Here is a 21,447-nt window from a genome sequence, read left to right on the forward strand (position 1 = left end):
ATGCTGTTGGAGGCATGATTCGAATCTTTTGTTTTCTCCTAATGACAGATTATAAACCACTTCCCCATTCTGCAATCGGGCTGTCCTGTCAAACCTGGAATGATGGGTGTGTGCTTGGGTGGGAGAGAGGGAAGAGGGTAGGGCACTCACAGCGGGTGCTGCTGGCTGAGCTGGGAGAGCTCTCTGCCTTCCTACTACGTGATCAGGGGGATTTGGTGAACTTACTCAACCCTCTGCACCTTCTAATTCTAAGTCTCACCCCTGACACTCCTGACTACTGCCTAACCCAAGGACATGAGAGGCCCTAAAGCATCCCAGAACACATTTCTTTCTATGATGCCTGGTCTACAGCAGGAAGCTTGGGTTGGGGGCAAGGGGATGGCAAGACTGGGCTCCATCTCTATTGCATCCTTCTCTCTACGACACAACAAATAACAAAGAGATTTACTTCTTGTAAAGACTCTCACTCAAGACCTCTGCTCACCCTTGCCCCACCGCTCTGTAGCAATTTGGAAGCAGTAATATAAACACCCAAGTAAAAATGGTTTATTAAAAAAAAAGATATTAATGGAATCATTTAACAAAAAATATAGCCAGGTGGTTCCAGCCTTGGTTCCAGCCTTGGTTTAATCAGCCTTGGTGCTTAAAATACCTTTTAGGCTTAGTTTTTTTTTTTTTTTTTTTTTTTTTTTTTAAATTGATATAAAATATACATAACAAAATTGATCATTTTAACCATTTTAAGTGTCAATTTAGTGGCATTAAGTCACATTACTGTACAATTATCACTACTGTTTATCTTCAGAACTTTTTCAACATCCCAAACATAAACCCTGTGCCCATTAAACCATCACTCCCCATGCTCCCCTCCCCTCAGTCCCTGGTAATCACTGTTCTGCTTTCTGTCTCTGTGAATTTGTTCACTCTCAGTACCTCATGTAAGTGGAATCATAGCTGTTTATGTCTGGCTTATTTCACTTAGCATAACAAGGTTCGTCCATGTTGTAACATGTATGAGTACTTCATTCCTCTTTCAGGCTGAAGGATACTTTGTTGTGTACATATCACATTTTGTTCAGCCATTCATTCATTCATTCATTCATGCATGAACATTTGGGTTGTTTTTGCCTTTTGGGTCTTGTGGATAAGCTAATAAGCTGCTATGAACATTGGTGGACAATATGGGTTCAAGTCCCTGCTTTCACTTCTTGTGGGTCAATTCCTAGAAGTGGAATTGCGGGATCATGTGATAATTCTATGTCTGATGTTTTGAGGAAAGCTGCCATACTGTCTTCCGCAGTGGCCACACCATTTTACATTCCTGCCCTCAATGCTCAAGAGTCCCAGTTTCTCCTCTACATCTTCATGGACTGAGATAGAGTTCACTCTGTCACTCAGGCTGGAGTGCATGGGCATGATCTCAGCTCACTGCAACCTCTGCCTCCCGGGTTCAAGCGATCCTCCCACCTCAGCCTCCCAAGTAGCTGTGATTACAGGTACTTGTCACCATGCCCGGCTAATTTTTTTATTTTTGTATTTTTAGTAGAGACAGGGTTTCACTGTGTTGGCCAGGCTGGCCTCGAACCCCTGACCTCAAGTGATCTGCCCGACTCAGCCTCCCAAATTGCTGGGATTACAGGCCTGAGCCACAGCGCCCAGCTTGATTTTCTTTCTTCTGATACTAGCCATCCTAATGAGTACACAGAGCTGTCTCACTGGAGTGTAGATTTTCACTTCTTAGAACACAGAGTGCCACGGGCTCAGGGACGGGATGCACAGAGCTCCAGCAAGTGATGTAGTAATTATGGCAAGGGGTGAGGCACCAGGGCAGGCTTTTTAAACCATGCAAGAGAAACTAGTAAGAACGTGGCCTCCTCTGCTTCCTGTGACCACAATGGGGGCTGCACAGACACTGAGACCAAGAAGAACCAGTGGACATGAGGCTTGGAATGTGACTGTGAAGAGAAGGGAGGAACCCCACGGGGCTGCACTTAGGCAGGACGTCTCAGAGAGTAGTGGAAGTGTGCCCTGAAGAAGAGCCAACAAAGGAAGGCCTGCTGTCTTTGGGCAGGGAGTCCTTGCTGATCAAGCCATGTGTGGCTAGAATCTTGAGGAGTCCATGGCGAAACTTCTGGCCAATGAAGGCGTAGATGAGGGGGTTGAGGCAGCTGTGAAGGATGCCCAGAATCTCGGTGGCATCCAGGGCCTGGTCGATGTTGTTGCGGCGCTGACAGGTCTCGTTGATCAACCGGGTCCTCATGAGGGTGTCTGCCAGCAGGACCAGGTGGTAAGGCAGCCAGCAGAGTAGGAAGATGAGGACGACAGCAAAGATGACCCGCATGGCCCGGTGCTTCTGCCCCATGTGGGCCTTAAACAGCGTGCGCAGGGTCAATCCATAGCAGAACAGCATGATCAGCAGCGGCAAGATGAAGCCAAAGGTCTGGGGCAGGATCCGCAACACCATCCGCCATTTTGCTGTATTGTTGCCCATGTCCTCATAGCAGACTGGGCTAATATAGGTCAGGTAGACAGTCCTTCGGAAAAGTAAGACAGGCAGGGCCAGGAGCAAGGATAGACTCCAGATGCTGAGACATACGAACTTGACCAAGTAGCGCTTCTGGGTCAGTGTGCGTGTGGCATGGACAATGGCCAGGTAACGGTCCACACTGATGCAGGCCAGTAGCAGGATGCCACTATAGAAGTTGACTTCCTTCAGGAGTGAGACCACTTTGCACAGGAATGTGCCAAAAATCCAGCCATTCACCTTGGCGGCAGCCCAGATGGGCAAGGTCAGGGCAAACAGTAGGTCGGCCATGGCCAGGTTCAGTAGGTAGACATCAGTGATGGAGCGGCCGACCCTGCTGTGTAAGATGACCAGCATCACGAGGGAGTTTCCCAGCAAGCTCAGCAGGAATACCAGGGCATAGATAATGACCACAAAATACTTGTTGATTTCCAGGGATTCTGGTCGACATGGGGCGACATCTGGTAGAGAAGGGGGCAGGTCAGAGCTGTAACTGTAATTACTAAAATCTTCACCTTTCCAGAGATCTTCAAAATTGAAACTCTCCATGTTAATATCTTCTGTTTTTGAGGTAAACTTAAATCCTGACCTATAGAAGAGAGACGAAGGTTACTGCACAATAAATTCCCCAGATTCTTGCACATCCACCCAAGAAACTGGGATAGGATTCTTTGTGTTGGCTTGAGTATTACATTGAAGTAATTTTCCCCTACAAATTTGTAATCAGTAGCTCTTAGGTTATGAGATAAATTTGGTGATAAATGGTACATTTTATGAAAGGACTATAGTTCTCTTTAATATAAGAGAGAAATTCTTAGCATTTCTTTTAGCATCGCCATCACCTAAAACTTTGCAGAAAGTTCTCTTTGGACAGGCCCTGGTGCGTGATGTTCCCCTTCCTGTGTCTCAAGTGTTCTCATTGTTCAATTCCCATCTATGAGTGAGAACACGCAGTGTTTGGTTTTCTGTTCTTGCGATAGTTTGTTGAGTATGATGGTTCCCAGCTGCATCCATGTCCCTACAAAGGACATGAACTTATCCTTTTTTATGGCTGCATAGTATTCTATGGTGTATATGGGCCACATTTTCTTAATCCAGTCTGTCATTGATGGACATTTGGGTTGGTTCCAAGTCTTTGCTATTGTGAATAGTGCCACAGTAAACATACGTGTGCATGTGTCTTTATAGCAGACATGGCACAGGTATACATATGTAACAAACCTGCACATTGTACACGTGTACCCTAGAACTTAAAGTGTAATAAAAACAAATAAAATAAAAAAATTATAAAATATATAACCCCCTCCCAAAAAAAAAGAAAGTTCTCTTTGGATAATCCCCACAGAACACTCAATACTGCCTGGATCCTGCAGTGGTGAGCATCTTTGGCTATCAAGGCTGGGTTTCATGTTCAGAAATGTGAGATGCCACTCAATCCTTTTTTTTTTTTTTAGAGATGGGGTCTTGTTATGTTTCTCAGGATGGTCTTAAACTCCTGACCTCAAGTAATTCTGCTTCCTCTGTCTCCCAAAGTGCTGGGAATAAAGGCATGAGCCACTGCATTCAGCCCCATTCAGTTTTTAATCAGGGGATTAAGCAGGCACTCCAAATGGGCTGTACCCTCAGAAAAGATCATGGTTTGACTATAAAACTGAGGCATGAATCCCTTTGTTCAATTTTCTAAAAGTTATTTTAAAAGAGGTACTCTGGAAAATGGTTTGAACAATTGTGGCATGGAGTTTTGGAAGGCTTGAGCTAGCAGAATCTTCAGCTAATTAGTAAGGTCCAGCGTTTCTCCTTTGGGTAGAAGGAGGCCTGCTTTGGGAATGTATGTGTAGTTTGGAAAAGTATATTAAAAATAATAAGCAAGCGGGCTGCCTGATTCTCCCTGTGGGTGGAAACGTAACAGGTTATTCAGGGAGCTCTGGGCAGCCATGGCCACCATGCAGGATGAGCAGACACAGCCAGTCTGCTCCCCAATAAAAGAGAGGGACAGCAGGAAGCAGAGAAGACAGGGGTTGCACTACCCTTGCTTGGTGGCTCTCCAGCCCTGTTGGGGACCCTTCCTGTCCTGCATGTGTTTGTCTCCATCCAGCCCTGACTCCCCTGTTCCTCTCAGATTTAGTCTAACTCCCCGGGCTCTGCCCTTGCCACAAGGACAGCACAGATCCTGCTTTGGGGAAGCCTGGGTGTAGAGGGTGGGCTGCAGCTATTCAAAAATATGATCCTGACTGGGTGTGGTGGCTCACACCTGCAATCCCAGCACTTTGGGAAGCCAAGGTGGCAGGATCACTTGAGGTCAGGAGTTCGAGACCAGCCTGGCTAACATGGTAAAACGCTGTCTCCACTAAAATTACAAAAATTAGCCAGGTATGGTGATGCGCGCCTGTAATCCCAACTACTTGGGAGGCTGAGGCACAAGAATCACTTGAACCCAGGAGGTGGAGGTTGCAGTGAGCTGAAATCACATCACTGCACTCCAGCCTGGGCAACAGAGTGAGACTCTGCCCCCCCAAAAAAAAAAAAAAAAAAAAAAAAAATTCCCAGTTTCTCAAAGAAGAAGTCAACTAAAGCAATCCAGCTCCCTAATTAACTTCTTTTTGAACCACAAAACAGATCACCCTCCAGCCATTGCCTTAGAGTAAGGGATGACTATCCTACCACCAACCATGTCCAAGTCCATAACCTACCTCCAAATGGAACCCAGAGTCAGAGAAAAACCAGGAAGTTAAAGGTCCCAGGACCCACTTCACACTCACCAGGCTGGGCACACTCAGAAAAAGACGCCCAAGAACAATGTGGGTGAGGAAGTGGAAAAGTCAGAACTCTCCCATATTGCAGGTGGTAATGTAAGATGGTGCAGCTGCTTTGGAAAACAGTTTAGCAGTTGCTCAAAAAAGTTCAACATAGAGTTACCACATGAACCAGCAAACCCCATCCTAGGTATGTATCCAAGAGAATTGAAAGCTAATGTTCATAGCAGCAGTCATCATTAAGCTCAAAAAGTGGAAAGAAACCAAATATCCATCAACTGATGAATGGACAGACAAATTGAGGAAAAGTCATGAGTAACTGGAAGACTTTTTGGTCAATGACACATCACAAATACCACAGTGGTCCCATAAGATTATAATATTGTATTTTTAGTGTTTTTTTCCTATGTTTAGATATACAAATACTTACCATTGTGTTATAATTACCTATAGTATTTAGCACAGTAACGTGCTGTATAGGTTTGTAGCCTAGGAGCAGTAGGCTTTACCGTATAGCCCATGTGTGTAGTAGGCTATAACATCATATACTCTACGATGTTCACATGACATAGTTCTCAGAATGCATCTGCATTGTTAAGCAACCTATGACTGTATTATATACAATGGAATATTATTCAGCCATGAGAAGGAATGAGGTACTGATACACAATACAACATGGATGAACTTTGAAAATGTTCGTCTAGGTGAAAAAAGGCAGACACAAAAGTTTTCCTATTGTGTGATTCCATATATGTGAAATGACCAAAATAGGCAAATGGGTAGAATTGGTAGAGACAGAAAGTAGATTGGTGGTTTCCAGGGGCAAGGGGAGTTGGGAGAGGAATGTTAATGACTACAGAGTTTTTCTTTTGAGTGATAAAAGTGTTCTGGAATTAGTGGCAATGGTTGTAGAATATGCTAAAAACTTTAAATGGGTGACTTTTGTGGTATGTGACTTATGTCTCAATTAAAAACAAAAAGATTAATCAAAGGGTGCACAGCCTTGCAAAGCAAATACAAATATTACAACAATAACAACAAAAGTCCTAGGGAGGATTTCTCTTTAGCAGAAAGGAAGTCTCTGTTGTTGTCAATCATATGTAGCAAAGAAGAAAGCGGAAGAAGATTAAGCAAAACTGGGAAAATAATGCCCTTTTCCCCCCAAGAGTGACGGAATTCTTAGCCATCACCTTCCTGACAAGTTTTTACTTTCTCTTTTGAGAGTTAGGGGCCAGATACATTGCCTTCCCAGCATACCAAGGCAACTGATAGAGAAGATTCAATCAGTTGATGAACCTAGAGAGACATGATGATGATGGTGAGGCCCTGCCTGGCCGGAAGGCTGGGGAGGTATTGAGAGAGCTGGTAATACAGCTTGCTGGACCACTATAGTCAGCAAGACTTGAAAGAAGTCACCATCACCACAGTCCCATGGTTGAGAGCAAGTTTGCTCAGAGGTCCAGGGTATGTCCAATGAAGTCACGAGGTCAAGGGTGGATCACTTCTGAGAGCAGATGATTACAGATGCTCTTAAGGGAACAGATGACCCAAGAGAAGACCCTTCTTTGAGAGTAGATGCAGGGCATATTGGGTGCAGAGAGCTTGTGCTCTTAGAGAGCAGGGCCTTGTATGTATGAGTATTGGCTGTGAGAAGCCAGGACTGGGGCTGCTGCAGAAACTGTCGTGTCGGCACAGGCAGCAGTGGCAGAGCATGTTTCACAGGTAAATCCTCACTGTGGATAATCCAGTGCTCAGCTGTGCTGACGGTGGGCTGGACGTATATGGGTGAGCCCATGCTCCCAGGCATTATGGGTCAACTGCAGGTTCCAGAGGGAGAGCATGTAAGTCAGGACAGAAGGTAGAGAATTCAGCAAGGAGAACCAGGTCAGGCCAATGACCTTCAGCTCCTAGGGTAGGGAGAGGGGTGTTCGCTGTTGGTGTTGTTTTTTAGTTTACCAGTCTCTACAGAGGATGACTTGGCAGACAGAGGGACAAACTAAGGGAAGGAGACGACACATCTGAGGTCTGCTTTGTGCCTCACAGGTACATGATCTCCATGGCTCATTACAAATAGATACAATTAGGTCCTGTTTCTAGAAGACTGAGACACAAGGAGGTTCAGCTGACCTAACAGGGAGGCTCAGTAACCAGCCTGCGATAACAGGGTGGAGAAGTGGTGAAACCACTGTTCCAGTGAGGTGTAAAGGGCTCCACTTGTATTATTTGCAGTCTATAGCCCTTCTTCTTAAAAAAAGTGCACCTCATCTATTAAACATATTTGTAAGTTAAGTTCTTGAGATATAATTAAATCAACCTGTGTATGGTCCACTCACATTCTTTGATGTTTTATGCATTGTTTTCTTTTGCCATTTCTTAGGCCCAGAATGAAAGAAACAGCTCTGGCAGGGATGATAAACCAAACACCCTTGAAATGGCTGGTTCCGGCTGGCCACCCAGTCATATTTTCCAGGATAAAAAGGGGGCTTTCGGCCGGGCGCGGTGGCTCAAGCCTGTAATCCCAGCACTTTGGGAGGCCGAGGCGGGCGGATCACAAGGTCAGGAGATCGAGACCACAGTGAAACCCCGTCTCTACTAAAAATACAAAAAATTAGCTGGGCGCGGTGGCGGGCGCCTGTAGTCCCAGCTACTCAGGAGGCTGAGGCAGGAGAATGGCGGGAACCCGGGAGGCGGAGCTTGCAGTGAGCCGAGATCGCGCCACTGCACTCCAGCCTGGGCAACAGCGTGAGACTTCGTCTCAAAAAAAAAAAAAAAAAAAAAAAAAAAAAGGGGGCTTTCTTGACTTAGGGAAAATGCCAGCCCCTTAGTGACTCATGGTAGTTTGGAAACTCCATAGATGATGGCATGAATTCTAATTTATTACATGAAAATGCTATAGAATGAGAGACATTTACAAGATCTCAAACATTTAAGGCAATCTTTTTAACAACAAAACAGTCATTTTAGTACAGTTTCAGTATTCTTTCTCTCTATAAATATAATCCACAAATATTTGCATTTAGTGTAGGGAAGTGGGAAGTGAACAGTGTTCGTTCGGCCCATCCTCAGACCCAGTCCTAGCCCAGGCCAGGAGGGCTGGTTGAGTCTTGGAAGGCCACTAGGCCAAGGGAAGAGCGTGGGCATCAAGTGGTCCTGAGCGGTTGGAGAGGGTTGTGAGGGAGGAGGAACAGAAGTTCTCCCTTTGGGGATCGGGTCCCCAAAGGGAGAAAATGAAGAGGCCAAGGGGTGAGGGTGAGGGGCCCACCAAGGGTGGGGAGAGATGCTTGGGATAAATGTAGGCTGGGTATCAAGGGAAACAAAGAACAGAAACATTCTAGCTGTTGGGAAGGGTGGGTGTTCCAAGACTTACCAGGATGCTGGGCTTTTCACCTGTAGGACACCTCCAGGAGGGCAGCTGCAACCTATGAAAGGGAGGTGGTGGTGCGAACACAGTGGAGGAAGTGAGTGGTGGATTGATTGCTCAATGCAGTGCAGGGGTGGAGCTCCTGAGGGTGCGGGTGATTCTGATAACTTTGAATAATTAGTTCCCAGGTCAGCTCCTGGATCCATAGTCATTTCACGGACTCGTAGAGTTTATATTGGGAAGGGACCTGAGGGGTTTTCTAGCTAGTCTTTTCATTTTACAGATGGGGAAACAAGCCCAGACAAAGGAAATGGCTTGCCCAGGATCGCATGGATTTCTTTCATCTTTGCTGTATCTCAGAGCCCCTGGCTCCTTCAGCTACCTTGTCTGAGTCTCCTGGCACTCCAGCTGCCTCAGGCTTCCCCGTCGTACCATCGGCAGTACTATAGCTCTTGAATGTCTTTCACATGTCAAAGGGGAGCAGTGCATTAAAACGACAGAGATGGACTAAAGCTTCTGGTGAGTCTGGTGGTGTTCCTCCCTGGACCTGATGCCTCTACTTTTCGGCTCCACTCCTGCCTCTCTTCTTTCCCCTCACTCCCCAACCATCTGCTCTGACCACAGGTGCATCTCTGGGTATTGATATTCTTTCTTGGTTCATACACTTGGCATTGGGTCTGAGGACCCCAACTCTGTAGCAGCTACCACCCTTGGAGCCAAGACCCTCTAATTTGGAAAGAAAGCCTTTTGGTAAAAGTGAAGATTCCACCCAAGTCCAAATATATTTTTAAAAACAGTGTTGAGTGACCCTAATAATGTATTTTATCAATTTGCTATTGATTACAAATGAATGAATTAATCCAGGGAGAGCTATGAACACTAATTCTGCTCCCTCCCAAGTGCCCACCCCAGTGAACAACACCTCAATCCTCTCCATTACTCTTTACCCTATCTCTTGCTCCATGCATCCCAGGGCCCAGAGGGCACTCAATGCCTGTGGCAGATGCACTTAAACTGCCTACCTACCCCAAAGAAAGAATGTTTGAGTCTAACTGTTTAGCAAATGTTTCTTAGTCTTCGTCACCTCTCTTTCCCAAGCTGGGGAAGAATGCAATGCCACCTGGCCAGCTGACGCTAAAACCAGATAGAGGCTTATTACATATGGAGAGAGGCAGATGAGACCAGAGCTAGCTGAGCAATTCTGAGCTACTGACTTTTCCCATCTGAGTCTCAGTTTACTCATCTGTAAAATGGGGCCAATACAGACTCCAACTTATGGGGTTGTGGTGAGGATGAAATGAGGGATTGCTTGTAAATCATGTAAGACATACATAAAGTACAACGTTAACCTTTATTATTGTGATCATTATTACTGGAATAGTTTATTCACTGATAACATGCTGCCTCTCTCACTACATCCCCAATCAAGGGAAAGCAGTGGGCAGTGGGTGTGCTTTCAAGGCTGACTTTGATGACATCTAATTTGCTTTGCCCTGGATATTAATTGCCATATTAGCTGTAATGTTGAATGTCTACCAGGTTCTAGCTTCTGGGCAAAGTGCTTTCTAGAATTTATATCAATTAATCCTCAGGACAACCTCATGAAGCAGGCACTTTCTGGATGAGGAAATGAAGACTCTGAGAGGTTAAGCAACTTACCTAGAGTGACACAGCTGAATTAGGCTTTCAGTTTAAAAAACCTCTAAAAATCTACTCTCAAATGCTATCTCCTGTTCACTGTAATAAGGAGCAGGATCCCAGCCTAAAGTTTCTGAGCCCCATTAGGTACCTCCTTGTGTCCCAGAAAGCCAGATACGAAGGCTGTAGAGAGGGGAGCCCAGATTTGACGTTTCCCAGTCAGCCTCCTTCACACTCCTTAGGTCAATTTCATTTCCATGGAGATCACTGCTGTTGTATGTAGGGTAGAGTGAATTAAAAAACTGGCTTCTGGTGAGGTGGCTCATGCCTGTAATTCCAGTGCTTTGAAAGGCTGAGGCGGGTGGATCACTCAAGGCCAGGAGTTAGAGACCAGCCTGGCCAACATGGTGAAACCCCGCCTCCACTAAAAATGCAAAAATTAGCCAGGCGTGGTCGCACATGCCTGTAATCCCAGCTACTCCAGAGGCTGAGGCATAAGAATTGCTTGAAATAGGAAGGCAGAGGTTGAAGTGAGCCGAGATTGTGCCATTGCATTCCAGCCTGGGTGACAGAGCGAAACCCTGTCTCAAACAAAAACAAAACAAAAACCTGGCTTCTAATCCTGCTTGTAGAAGTCATTCTTTCTGGGCCTTGGCGTGTGCCTTTGGAAAATGGGAGCTTCTTTCAAGTCTATTCTGTCCAGCATGATAGCTACTAGCCATGTGTAGCTATTTACATTAAAATTAATAAAATAAAGGCCAGGCAAGGTGGCCCATGCCTGTAATCCCAGCACTTTGGGAGGCCGAGGTGGGCGAATTGCTTGAGCCCAGGAGTTTGAGACCATCCTGGGCAACACGGCGAAACCCTGTCTTTACAAAAAACAAACAAACAAACAAAAAACCCCCCCAAAAACCCCCCAAAAATTAGCTGCGTGTAGCGGCACGTGCCTGTAGCTGCAGCTACTTGGGAGGCTGAGGTGGGAGAATCACCTGAGACCTGTAGGTCAAGGTTGCAATGAGCCAAGATCATGCCACAGCACTCCAGCCTGGGCATTGGAGTGAGACCCTGTCTCAAAAAAGAAAAAATAAAATAAAATAAAATAAAAATTGAGATCCTCAGTCACACTAGTCACACTTCAAGTGCTCCGTAGCCACGTGTGACTAGTGGCTACCATATAGGGCAGGGCAGATCTAGGACATTTCTATTATTGCAGAAAATTCTTTTGTGCAGCGCTGTCTAGGTGAAGACTTAGTTGTCTTTAGCTCTAAGTTTCTACACTTCATCACCCTAGTTCTCAGGTCCTCAGAGGAGGCTGAAGTTTCTAGATCTCTTCCATTAGAAATATGTCCCCAGCATCTCAGACTGAACAAGTCACCTACCTGCTGTTATTGGAGTGGCCACCGATGTCTTCACTGTGCCTCAAGGTTGGATGGTAGTCAGAGCTGTTAGACAGGAAAAGAAAAAAAAAAAAAAAAAAAAAGACAGCTTTGACAATGAAACTTCTGACCTGGGTTGCAAGGGGGAAATCCAAGAGGCCCTCCTGGGGAGGTGTTCCCACAGAGGAACAATGAGGTCTGTCCTGGGACTTTGGCCCAGGAGAGGTGCCACTTAGTGATTCTGGGATGAGTGCTGGGGATTTTCACATCTTCCTGTCTGATGGCTTCTGGAGGAGCCTACCAGTCTGAAGGTGGAGATTTGCCTACCCACCTTCTGTCTCTAAATGTTTTGAACCTGCACTTCCTTTTTTAACAAGGAAGATGCGGGCATCCCAGCCCCCGCCAATGGACGTGTCTGAACTTACACGCAGTTTCTTCCTTCTTTCCAGGGCCAGAGTGAGAAACGTCCCTCCTTCTGTTTCTGTTGAATCCCCACACCTCTGTGGGCCCCACTGCCTCTCCAGTCCTTGAGGATCCTCTTTCTCTGCCCTCTGTCCTGGCTCTTTTCCTTCCACCACACCTTACTTATGGCTTTATCATGCTCCCTCTGTCCTAGCACCCTTCGGCTACCACAGCTGCTCTTTCCACTTCCTTACCTCCCCTCTGCTGCTCAACAAAGACACTGCAACTGGCTTCCTTCCTACTGCTCCACTGAAATAGCTTTCGCCAAGGTTCCCAATGACCTCTGGGTTGCTAAAGCCAGCAAATCCATTTTTTTTGTTTTGTTTTTTAAACCAAATTGCTTCTTTTCCCCCCAAGACAAACAGATTGGAGGTAGCGTTCGCATGTCTCTCCCACTTGGAAGGACAGAGTAGTGTGTAGAGATTCACACTATAAATTTTTTTTCTCCAGGAATGAATGCAGGAACTGAACAGGAAAACTGAAAGAATCCACAAAACTTTTGAAAGAAGTGGCAGCTGCAGCCTACTCTGTGAGACAGGCAAAAAACTCACCTCTAGGCAGAATAGTACTGCACCCAGGAAGGAGAAAACGGCTGCATATTCTCAGCTATCACCATTGCTTACAACACCCTGGCTAACCAGAAGTCCTGCATCCGTCCACGTGATAACATCACTATAATTATAACCAGCATTTGAGAAAGTCAGCATGCTAAGCCTTTCGAATCTTGCAGAGTTTACATCACTCCCCTTCCACGTCTATCAGAGGTGGTGCTGGTGTTCACTGCTGGGAGTCTTAAAGACAGGTCACATCACTGGATCCCTTGCAGACATTCCCCAGCACCAGCCCAGAGTCTGGTAGGCCCCCTGAGGAGCTAGACCCAGAAGAGCACTGTAGTCTGGTCTCAGGAAGTCCCATTCCTAAAGAAAGGGGAAGAACATCACATCAAGGGAACACCCTGTGGGACAAAATAATCTGAACGGCAGGTCTTGAGTGCCAGATCTTTTCACTGGTGTGAAGTTTCCTATAGCAGAGACACAGTTGCCGTGCTGTGCTGGGCAGAGTAGGGAAAGTTTGCACCTCTACCCAACAGGCAGGCAGCCTCTGGTATTGTGAAGGGTCTTAGAGAAGGGATCCTTTTTCCCCCTGGTACGCCACTGCAGACAGAGCTGACGCTTCTCCCAAAGGAATGCAGCATGGATGCACCTACAGACAGCTTTCCTGGACAAATCAGGGTGATTGCATCCCCACGGGAGGAGCACTCCCCAGATTCAGGCTTGCATGACAGGCAGTCCCAATTCCACTCTACTTGGAACATCAACATTTCTACAGATGAAAATAACTGCCTGTCTGATGTGAATAGCCAGAACACTGGGACAGGAGTGAAGTGGGGAGGTGGATAGTTTTCTAGCTGGCCTTGTGGGGGACCTGAGGTAGCTCTTACCCTTCACCCTGACAAAACCTCAGCATATCTAATTGAGAGCTCCCCAGCCACTTTCATCAAGGCTGGGATCTCTGCCCACCATTGGGTATTACATCTACCCACCTGCTTTAGCTACAACTGGTGCCTACCCAGGGATACTTCCCCTACTGGTCCGAAGCCTGAATCATCAACTCAGTAAATAAAATACTGGGGAAAAATTAAATAAATAAAGAGTACACCATGAGAGAATGAGGTAAGCTTAAAGAGATTCCTGCCATTCCAACCCCATAGGAGACAGTAAACCTTCTCACACACTACGTACATAACTACTACAACCAGGATCTGGGAAAGCCAGCACACACTCTCTCACACTAAGGAACTCATACAGAGTCTTCACTCCTAAAACCCAAAAGTCTTCACCCCTAAAAACCAAGGATCAAATTAGGCTAAAATAAACTATAAACATTAAAGTCAGATCCTTAAGAGGAAAGAAAAACAAATTAAAAAAAAAAAAAACATAGTCGCTGGGCACGGTGGCTCATGCCTGTAATACCAGCATTTTGGGAAGTTGAGGCTGGCAGATCATCTGAGGTCAGGAATTTGAGACCAGCCTGACCAACATGGAGAAATCCTGTCTCTACGAAAAATACAAAATTAGCCAGGCATGGTGGCGCATGCCTGTAATCCCAGCTACTTGGGAGGCTGAGACAGGAGAATTGCTTGAACCTGGGAGGCAGAGGTTGCAGTGAGCCAAGATCACATAATGCACTCCAGACTGGGCAACAAGAGTGAAACTTCATCTCAAAAAAAAAAAAAAAAAAAAGTCAAATCAAAAATAAATTCAAGAATAACTTGAAGAAATAGTCTACCCAAATGAGAAGGAACCAGAGAAGTAGTTCTGGCAATATGACAAAACAGGGTTCTGTGACACTCCCAAAAGATCACACTAACTCTCCAGCAATAAATCCAAACCAAGAAGGAATTTTCGAAATACCAGATAAAGAACTCAGAAGGTTTATTATTATTATTATTATTTTGAGACAGATTTTTCACTCTTGTTGCTCAGGTTAGAGTGCAATGGTATCATCTTGGCTCACTGCAACCTCTGCCTCCCAGGTTCAAGTGATTCTCCTACCTCAGCCTCCTGAGTAGCTGGGATTACAGGCATGTGCCACCACGTCCAGCTAATTTTTGTATTTTTAGTAGAGCTTGGGTTTCGCCATGTTGACCAGGCTGGTCTCGAACTCCTGGCCTGAAGTGATCTGCCTGCCTCGGCCTCCCAAAGTGCTAGGATTACAGGTGTGAATGACTGTACCTGGCCCAGAAGGTTGATTATTAAGCTACTTAAGGAGATACCAGAGAAAAGTAAAAACCAACATAAAGAAATTTTAAAACACCAGTTCAGGATATGAATGAAAAAATTTCGCCGGGCGCGGTGGCTCACGCCTGTAATCCCAGCACTTTGGGAGGCCGAGGCGGGCGGATCACAAGGTCAGGAGATCGAGACCACGGTGAAACCCCGTCTCTACTAAAAATACAAAAAAAAAATTAGCCGGGCGCGGTTGTGGGCGCCTGTAGTCCCAGCTACTCGGGAGGCTGAGGCGGGAGAATGGCGTAAACCCGGGAGGCGGAGCTTGCAGTGAGCCGAGATCGCGCCACTGCACTCCAGCCTGGGTGACAGAGTGAGACTTCGTCTCAAAAAAAAAAAAAAAAAAAAAAAAAAAAAAAAAAAATTTCTGGAGAGGTATATATCATGAAGAAAAACTAATCAAAACCTCTGGAAATGAAAGTACACTTAGGGAATACAAACTGTGGTGGAAAGTTTCAACAATAGACTAGAACAAGTGGAAGAAAAAACTTCAGAGCTCAAAGAAAAGGCATTTGAATTAGCCCAATCAGACAAAGATAAAAAAAAAAAATCAAAAGAAATGAACAAAGTCCCCAAGAAATATAAAATTATGTAAAACAGCAAAACCTGAGAATAATTGGTATTCCTGAGGGAGAAGATAAGTCTAAAAGTTTGAAAAACTTATTTGAGGGAATAATTGAGGAAAACTTCCCTGACCTTGCTAGAGATGTAGATACCCAAATATAAGAAGCTCAAAGAACTTCTGGGAAATTCATTACAAAAATATTATCACCTAGGCACATAGTCATTAGGTTATCTAAAGTCAACATAAAGGAAAGAATTTTAAGAACTCTGTGACAAAAACATCAGGTAACCTATAAAGGAAAACCTATCAGACTAACAGAAGATTTCTTGTGGAAACCTTGCAAGCCAGAAGGGATTGGGGTCCTATCTTTAGCTACTTTAAACAAAATAATTGTCAGCCAAGAATTTTGTATCCAGCAAAACTAAGCTTCATAAATGAAGGAGAGATAAAGTCTTTTTTCAGACAAACAAATGCTGACAGAAATTGCCACTACTAAACCAGCATTATCAGAAATTCTAAAAGGAGAATTAAATATTTAAACAAAAGCTTTATGTGCACCAAAATAGAATCTCCTTAAAGCATAAATCTCACAGGGCCTATAAAACAATAACACAATGAAAAAAACAAAGTATTTAGGTAACAACTAATATGATGAATAGAACAGCAACTCACATTGAGAGGTGAAGCTGGCTGGGCTTCTGGGTTGGATGGGGACTTGGAGAACTTTTCTGTGTAGCTAAAGGATTGTAAACACACCAATCAGCACTCTGTGTCTAGCTAAATGTTTGTAAACACACCAATCAGCACTCTGTAAAAATGCACCAATCAGCACTCTGTGTCTAGCTAAAGGTTTGTAAATGCACCAATTAGCACTCTGTAAAAATGGACCAATCAGCACTCTGTAAAATGGACCAATCAGTGCTCTGTAAAATGGACCAATCAACAAGATGTGGGCGGGGCCAAATAAGGAAATAAAAGTTGGGCACCCGAGCCAACAGTGGCAACCCGCTCAGGTCCTCTTCCAAGCCATGGAAGCTTTGTTTTCTTGCTCTTCACAATAAATCTTGCTGCTGCTTACTCTTTGGGTCCGCACTACCTTTATGAGCTATAACACTCACTGCGAAGGTCTGTGGCTTCACTCCTGAAGTCAGCCAGACCACGAACCCACCAGGAGGAGCCAGCAACTCTGGATGTGCCACCTTTAAGAGCTGTAACACTCACTGCAAACGTCTGTGGCTTCACTCCTGAAGTCAGTAAGACCATGAACCCACTGGAAGGAAGAAACTCTGGACACATCTAAACATCTGAAGGAACAAACTCCAGACACACCATCTTTAAGAACTGTAACACTCACTATGCGGGTCCGTGGGTTCATTCTTGAAGTCAGTGAGACCAAGAACACACCGGAAGGAACCAATTCTGGACACATTTTGGTTACCACAAAGGGACTATCGCCTATCGCCAAGCGGTGAGTACCATTGGATCCCTTTCACTTCCTAGTCTGTCCTATTTTTCCTTAGAATTCAGGGGCTGAATACTGGGCACCTGTCAGTCAGTTAAAAGTGACTAGCACGGCTGCTGGACTAAATACATGGGTGTCAGGCTTTCTGGGAAAGGGCTCTCTAACAATCCCCGACTCTTCGGAGTTGGGAGCATTGGTTTGCCTGGAACCAGCTTCCACTATTCCTGTACTTCTGGGCTGAACCAAGGGTCGACAGAGAGGAAAATCATTTAGCTCCAGGGTCCTGACAACAAGTTGGTTGACCCTGCGGCCATGAGCGGAACTCTCAAAGTCATGTCACCCAAGGGAGACTTGCCCATCTATCCTATCTACCCTGACCGTTGCCTCCTGGGTCCTAATGCCTGTCAGACAAACTTCCTCTCACCTCTCTTCTCTGAGGCTAGTCCTGCTTCTAAAAACCACTCTCTGTCTCTGGTGCTTTTCTAGTTTCTCTTGTAAGAATGATTTCTAGTATAAACTTCAGGACTCTGTTACCTTCTGTAGGCACCTGGGCTCACCAATCAGAAAGACATAATTTTTCTTAAAAGCCCCATCATAGGGGGGTCTATCTGGAATTTTAGGATCCCTCCCCAGACAAGCAGGCCTAACAAAAGCTATTCCTGAAGCTAGGATATGGGGAGCCTCAGAAATTGTATCTTTCCTATTCGTATAAATGAGGACAAAAGGCCTCACTCTTCCAACTCTGGAAATCCCTTCCCTCCCTCAGGGTATAGCCCTCCACTTCATTTTTGGGGCATAACATCTTTATAGGACATGGGTAAGGTCCCAATACTAACAGGAGAAGGCTTAGGACTCTAACAGGTTTTTGAGAATGCGTCAGTAAGGGCCACTAAATCCGATTTTTCTCAGTCCTCTTTGTGGTCTAGGAGGACAGGCAAGGGTGCAGGTTTTTGAGAATGCATCAGTAAGGGCCACTAAATCTGACCTTCCTTGGTCTTCCTTGTGGTCTAGGAGTAAAACTAGTGTTTCTGCTGCTGCGTTGGTGAGTACAACTATTCCGATCAGCAGGGTCAAGGGACTGTTGCAGTTTCTTGGGCAGGGGGAGAAACAAACAAACAAACCAAAACCGTGGATGGTTTTGTCTTTCAGATGGGAAACACTCAGGCATCAACAGGCTCACCCTTGAAATGCATCCTAAGCCATTGGGACCAATTTGACCTGCAAACCCTGAAAAAGAGGCAGCTCATTTTTTCTGCACTGTGGCCTGGCCCCAATATTCTCTCTCTGATGGGGAAAAATGGCCACCTGGGGGAAGTATAAATTACAACACTATCTTGCAGCTTGACCTTTTCTATAAGAGGCAAGCCAAATGGAGTGAAATACCTTATGTCCAAGTTTTCTTTTCATTGAAGGAGAATACACAACTATGTAAAGCTTGCAATTTACATCCCACAGAATACACAACTATGTAAAGCTTGTAATTTACATGCCACCCCTTACCTGAAAGATCAGGTAAGCTGATCTTTCAGCTTACCCCCATATCCTAGCCTCCCTATAGCTCCCCTTCCTATTAATGATAAGCCTTCTCTAATCTCCCCTGCCCAGAAAGAAATAAGCAAAGAAATCTCCAAAGGACCACAAAACCTCCTGGGCTATCAGTTATGTCCCCTTCAAGCTGTAGGGGGAGGGGAATTTGGCCCAATCTGGGTACATGACCCCTTCTCCCTCTCTGATTTAAAGCAGATCAAGGCAGACTGGGGAAGTTTTCAGATGATCCTGATAGGTATATAGATGTCCTACAGGGTCTAGGGCAAACTTTCAATCTCACTTAGAGAGATGTCATGCTATTGTTAGATCAAACCCTGGCCTTTAATAAAAAGAATGTGGCTTTAGCTGCAGTCCGAGAGTTTGGAGATACCTGGTATCTTAGTCAAGTAAATGATAAAATGAAAGCCAAAGAAAGAGACAAATTCCCTACTGGTCAGCAAGCCATCCCCAGTATGGATCCCCACTGGGACCTCGACTCAGATCATGGGGACTGGAGTTGTAAACATCTGTTGACCTGTATTCTAGAAAGACTAAGGAGAATTAGGAAAAAGCCCATAAATTATTCAGTGATGTCTACCATAACTCAGGGAAAGGAAGAAAATCCTTCTGACTTCCTCGAGTGGCTATGGGAGGCCTTAAGAAAATATACTCCCCTGTCACCTGACTCACTGGAGCGTCAATTGATTCTAAAAGATAAATTTATTACCCGATCAGCTGCAGATATCAGGAGAAAGCTCCAAAAGCAAGCCCTGGGACCTGAACAAAATCTAGAGGCATTATTAAACCTGGCAACCTCAGTGTTCTATAATGGGGACCAAGAAGAACAGGCCCCAAAGGAAAAGTGAGATCAGAGAAAGGCTGAAACCTTGGTGGTTCAGAGAGGACAGAAAATGGAGCAGCCAGTAGGACTTGTTATCAGTGTGGTTTACAAGGACACCTTAAAAAAGATTATCCAATGAGAAACAAGTTGCCCCCTCGCCCATGTCCACTATGCCGAGGCAATCATTGGAAGGCATGCTGCCCCAGAGGACAAAGGTTTTCTGGGCCAGAAGCCCCCAACCAGATGATCCAAAAACAGGACTGAGGGTGCCTGGGGCAAGTGCCAGCTCATGTCATCACCCTCACTGAGTCCCGGGTATGTTTAACCATTGAGGGCCAGGAAATTGACTTCCTCCTGGTCACTGACGTGGCCTTCTCAGTGTTAATCTCCTGTCCCAGACGACTGTCCTCAAGGTCCGTTACCATCTGAGGCATCCTGGGACAGCCTGTAACCAGGTATTTCTCCCACCTCCTCAGTTGTAACTGGAAAACTTTGCTCTTTTCACATGCCTTTCTTGTCATGCCTGAAAGTCCCACGCCCTTATTAGGAAGGGAAGCCAAAGATGGAGCTATTATCTACATTAATATGGAGAACAAGTTACCCATTTGTTGTCCCCTACTTGAGGAGGGAATCAATCCTGAAATCTGGGCATTAGAAGGACAATTTGAAAGGGCAAAAAATGCCCGCTCAGTCCAAATCAGGCTAACAGAGCCCACCACTTTTTCTTATCAGAGGCAATATCCCTTAAGGCCTGAAGGTCATAAAATATTACAGAATACTGTTAAACATTTAAAAGCTCAAGGCTTAGTAAGGAAATGCAGCAGTCCCTGCAACACCCCAATTTTAGGAGTACAAAAACCGAATGGTCAGTGGAGACTAGTGCAAAATCTTACACTTATCAGTGAGGCAGTAATTCCTCTATGTCCAGTTATACCCAACCCCTATACCCTGCTCTCTCAAATACCAGAGGAAGCAGAATGGTTCACTGTTCTGGACCTCAAGGATGCCGTCTTCTGTATTCCCCTGCACTCTGACTCCCAGTTTCTCTTTCCTTTGAGGATCCCACAGACCACACGTCCCAACTTACATGGATGGTCTTGCCCCAGGGGTTTAGGGATAGCCCTCATCTGTTTGGTCAGTCACTGGCCCAAGACTAGGCCACTTCTCAAGTCCAGGCACTCTGGTCCTTCAGTATGTGGATGATTTACTTTTGGCTACCAGTTCAGAAGCCTCATGCCAGCAGGCTACTCTAGATCTTTTGAACTTTCCAGTTAATCAAGGGTACAAAGTGTCTAGGTTGAAGGTCCAGCTTTGCCTACAGCAGGTCAAATATCTAGGCCTAATCTTAGCCAGAGGGACCAGGGCCCTCAGCAAGGAACCAATACAGCCTATACTGGCTTATCTTCACCCTAAGACATTAAAACAGTTGTGGGGGTTCCTTGGAATCACGGGCTTTTGCTGACTGTGGATCCCTGGATACAGTGAGATAGCCAGGCACCTCTATACTCAAATCAAGGAGGGCAAATATTTATCTAGTAGAATGGGAACCAGGGACAGAAACAGCCTTCAAAACCTTAAAGCAGGCCCTAGTAAAGCTCCAGCTTTAAGCCTTCCCACAGGACAAAACTTCTCTTTATACGTCACATAGAGAGCAGGGATAGCTCTTGGAGTCCTTACTCAGACTCGTGGGACAACCCCACAACCAGTGGTATACCTAAGTAATGAAATTGATGTAGTAGCAAAAGGCTGGCCTCACTGTTTATGGGTAGTTGCAGCAGTGGCCATCTTAGTGTCAGAGGCTATCAAAATAATACAAGGAAAGGATCTCACTGTCTGGACTACTCATGATGTAAATAGCATACTAGGTGTCAAAGGAAGTTTATGGCTATCAGACAATTGCCTACTTAGATATCAGGTACTACTCCTTGAGGGACTGGTGCTTCAAATACATACGTGCATGACCCTCAACCCTGCCACTTTTCTCCGAGAGACTGGTGCTTCAAATACATACGTGCATGACCCTCAACCCTGCCACTTTTCTCCGAGAGGATGGGGAACCAATCGAGCATGACTGCCAACTGCCGAGACCAGCTTGGTCAGGGAGACCCCAACCCAGCGGTGCTAGAGGAATTAAAGACACACACACAG

At 45.4% G+C, this 21,447-nt stretch overlaps 2 protein-coding genes across 3 annotated transcripts in view; both read right to left on the minus strand.

Moving 5' to 3' along the window:
- ARPC2 (actin related protein 2/3 complex subunit 2) overlaps nucleotides 1-21,447 on the minus strand; it is an 870,481-nt gene that overhangs the window by 111,455 nt on the left and 737,579 nt on the right. The window lies entirely within an intron of this gene.
- CXCR2 (C-X-C motif chemokine receptor 2) lies at nucleotides 523-12,473 on the minus strand. Of its 2 annotated transcripts, XM_050751283.1 has the most exons (4): nucleotides 12,079-12,473; nucleotides 11,657-11,719; nucleotides 8,646-8,697; nucleotides 523-3,113 (listed from the first exon to the last, which is right to left on the minus strand). In XM_050751283.1, the coding sequence occupies exon 4, from the start codon at nucleotides 3,071-3,073 to the stop codon at nucleotides 2,006-2,008; it is 1,068 nt and encodes a 355-aa protein (XP_050607240.1). In that variant the 5' UTR covers nucleotides 3,074-3,113; nucleotides 8,646-8,697; nucleotides 11,657-11,719; nucleotides 12,079-12,473; the 3' UTR covers nucleotides 523-2,005. The 2 variants fall into 2 exon arrangements, with proteins under 2 accessions (XP_050607240.1, XP_050607239.1); XM_050751282.1 differs by lacking the exon at nucleotides 12,079-12,473 and having other exon boundaries at nucleotides 11,657-12,018.

The sequence above is a fragment of the Macaca thibetana genome, chromosome 12, assembly GCF_024542745.1.
Source record: "Macaca thibetana thibetana isolate TM-01 chromosome 12, ASM2454274v1, whole genome shotgun sequence".
NCBI classification, from domain to species: domain Eukaryota; kingdom Metazoa; phylum Chordata; class Mammalia; order Primates; family Cercopithecidae; genus Macaca; species Macaca thibetana.

Coding starts and splice junctions, on each gene's coding strand:
- CXCR2 (XM_050751283.1), bottom strand. CDS start 3,073: ATGGAGAGTTTCAATTTTGAAGATCTCTGGAAAGGTGAAGATTTTAGT.